Below are 2,680 nucleotides of genomic sequence, written 5' to 3' on the forward strand. Positions count from 1 at the left end.
GTATTTACTTGTGGCACCGCGGTGGGTCGGCGGTACCGAAGTGGGCCGGTCGAGAGTCCCGGGCTGATTTGTAGTCCCAGTCTGCCCCTGGCAGTGGGTCAAACTGTGCATTGTCTCTCCCACTTAAAAAAAAATACAGTTTTTGCCAAGAAGGTGAGGCTTATTAACAGGGCGAGATATAAATATATTGTTGGTACTTGTCAATGTCTCTAGGTGTGTGAATGTAGCCCTGTAAATACGATGTCCTTTTGTGTTATCTGTTGTTTTATGTTCATGTTGTAACCTACTTGCTGCCATGTTGGACAGGTATCTCTTGAAAAAGAGATCGATGATCTCAATGGGACCATCTGGTTAAATAAAGGTTTAAAAAAAAAAAAGTGTTTAAAAAAATAATATATATATTTTTTAATTAATTAATTATTTTTTAATCGCGGTAGATTTTGTCAGTCTCACGACGGTATTGGAACGTTTATTTGCCGCGATACCGCGATATTCGGTATATCGTTACATCCCTAGTAAGAATTCTTAATGTGTGTCGGAACAAGCAGCGAGCACACACACACAGAACATTTAGTTCTAGTTTAAGTGTAAATATTACAGTAATAGTGTACTTGTACTGTGTGGGGAATACTGCGAAAATAAACAATAGGTTTATCGATCTTTTTTTTATCGATAGTCATGAACTTTTTCTTGGGACAAAATAGACTCTCCATTAGTAAACGTTTACTCTGTGTAAACGTTTTTTCATGTGTAAAAGTGTGGTTACATGTGTAGATTAATAAAATAGTCCTTTATTCGTCCCAGACATTTATAGTGGCTATAGACATGTATTTTATCACACTGTTCTGTACAGATGAGACTTTGTCATATCTATTTATATGTGTGTCTGTGATGTTATACTGAATGTAAAGTAATTGGAAATACCTGTGTGAGAGAGAGAGAGAGAGAGAGAGAGAGATACTCCTGTCCCACCTCCCCAACTTTCTTTTTAGTTGTTCATTGTTATTTGTGCTTGAGCAACAGTTCACTTGAACTTAGTTGTAATTATTGTCCTACTTTTTCTTTTGTTTTACAGAGAGGTTTCACAGCTGCCTGGGCCTAGTGGCCCACAGGCGGCATTTATCCAGCAGCCAGAACCTCCATCTGTGCCTTCCCCCAGGTCAACATCTACCGTTCCTCAAGGGCCTTCAACACTGCCATCACCACCAAGGACCAGCGGACCAGCATCACTACAGCTGCCTCTACCTCCATCTGTTCCTGCCACCAGGTCAAGATACACCTCTGCACAAAGGCTCTGCCACAGCCATCACCATCAACCCAGCCAGCAAGGAGGTCTCGTATAGCACCCGTACCTCCAACACAGCCACCAGCAGCCCAGCAGCCCATTTCCAGTTTCTTAGATTTATATAAATAGTTAGTTTTAAAAAACATATTTATAATAAATTGTTGGTTTATAAATATGTTTTGCATCACATGAGCCTTTGTATGGAATATGAAGTCATGAATCAGTCCTGATGTATCTCAGTCCCTGCTGTGGTGAAAGTAGAGTGATAGACAACTATTTTACAAAAAATTCGAATTTACACATTTTCATTTTAGACATGAAGGACACATGTATATACAATGTAATTCATATATTTCACTACTTTTGTGAACCAAAGACTTTGGTAAACCAAATCTAAAACACCCAAAAAATTGGATGACGAGTACATTTGTGTTTTGAAAATCTGATTCTCAGCTTTAGAGCTAATTATCTCATCTGCTCTAAGATGAGTGACTTACATTTCTAGCAAGACCAGAGACTGTCCTGAACATTTTGATATGTAACACATGGGGTGCCACATTATAACAAGTACATTTAAAAGGTGATTTAAGAAAACATCTAAATATCGAGAAATAATTTGAGGGTTAATAATGATACCTTCACACTGGAGTCTCTTTGTCTCATTCTGAAGCTACTGAAGATGGGAAATGGAGTTAGGGATCTCACCTGTGCCATCAGTATGCCGATCACTACACCCAGTTGATGCAGAGTTCCTAATGCTCCGCGGATAGATGTGGGTGAGATTTCCTCCACATATATGGGCACAAAGCCAGTTGATAGGCCAGAGTAGAGACCCACTATGAAGCGCCCAATGATGAGCATCTCATAGGAGGCAGCCAGCTTGGAGAAGCCCATAAACGCAGCGGCAATAAAGGCTAGCACATTGGCCATGAGCATGGAGTTCTTCCTTTAGAGATATAAGAGTATATATTATTCGTCTTTTTAAAAGTAAAGTGTGATTAATAATCTTTTTGGTCATAGGAAGGAGTCTTACCTGCCAAAGCGATTGACAAAAAGGCCGACTGAGAAGGAGCCGAACATTCCTCCCACAGAGAAGATGGCCACAGAGAGCGACCACAGAGCGGTGAGAGTGCTCTGAGGGATGGGCTCTGAAAACCTGCTGCTCCATGTTTCATTGTAGAAGCCCTGAATGATCTGAAGCACAGAACCACAAGCAGGTCTCAATGTGTAAATAGACAGATTTCCACTACACTCCCGGCTGAAATCAATATTAGTGACTTTCCCTGTAGCACCATCATCAGGTAGCTATTTTATTTTTCAGAATGAAATATCTCAACAACTTTTGAAAGATTGTCGTGCCATGTCAGAGGATGAATCATACACACTTTGATGATG

At 40.2% G+C, this 2,680-nt stretch overlaps 1 protein-coding gene across 1 annotated transcript; it reads right to left on the reverse strand.

Moving 5' to 3' along the window:
- Positions 1–1,171: 1,171 nt before the first annotated feature.
- Positions 1,172–2,479, reverse strand: LOC104950401 (solute carrier family 2, facilitated glucose transporter member 1-like; the record flags this gene model as incomplete). The annotated part of the gene is made up of 3 exons (XM_010776919.1): positions 1,172–1,395; positions 1,991–2,231; positions 2,319–2,479. Coding segments are annotated over 3 exons (626 nt in total), but the record flags the coding sequence as incomplete, so codon positions are not given.
- Between the last annotated feature and the right edge of the window lie 201 nt (positions 2,480–2,680).

This window comes from Notothenia coriiceps, unplaced genomic scaffold (genome assembly GCF_000735185.1).
Source record: "Notothenia coriiceps isolate Sejong01 unplaced genomic scaffold, NC01 NC01_scaffold00017450, whole genome shotgun sequence".
NCBI classification, from domain to species: Eukaryota; Metazoa; Chordata; class Actinopteri; order Perciformes; family Nototheniidae; genus Notothenia; species Notothenia coriiceps.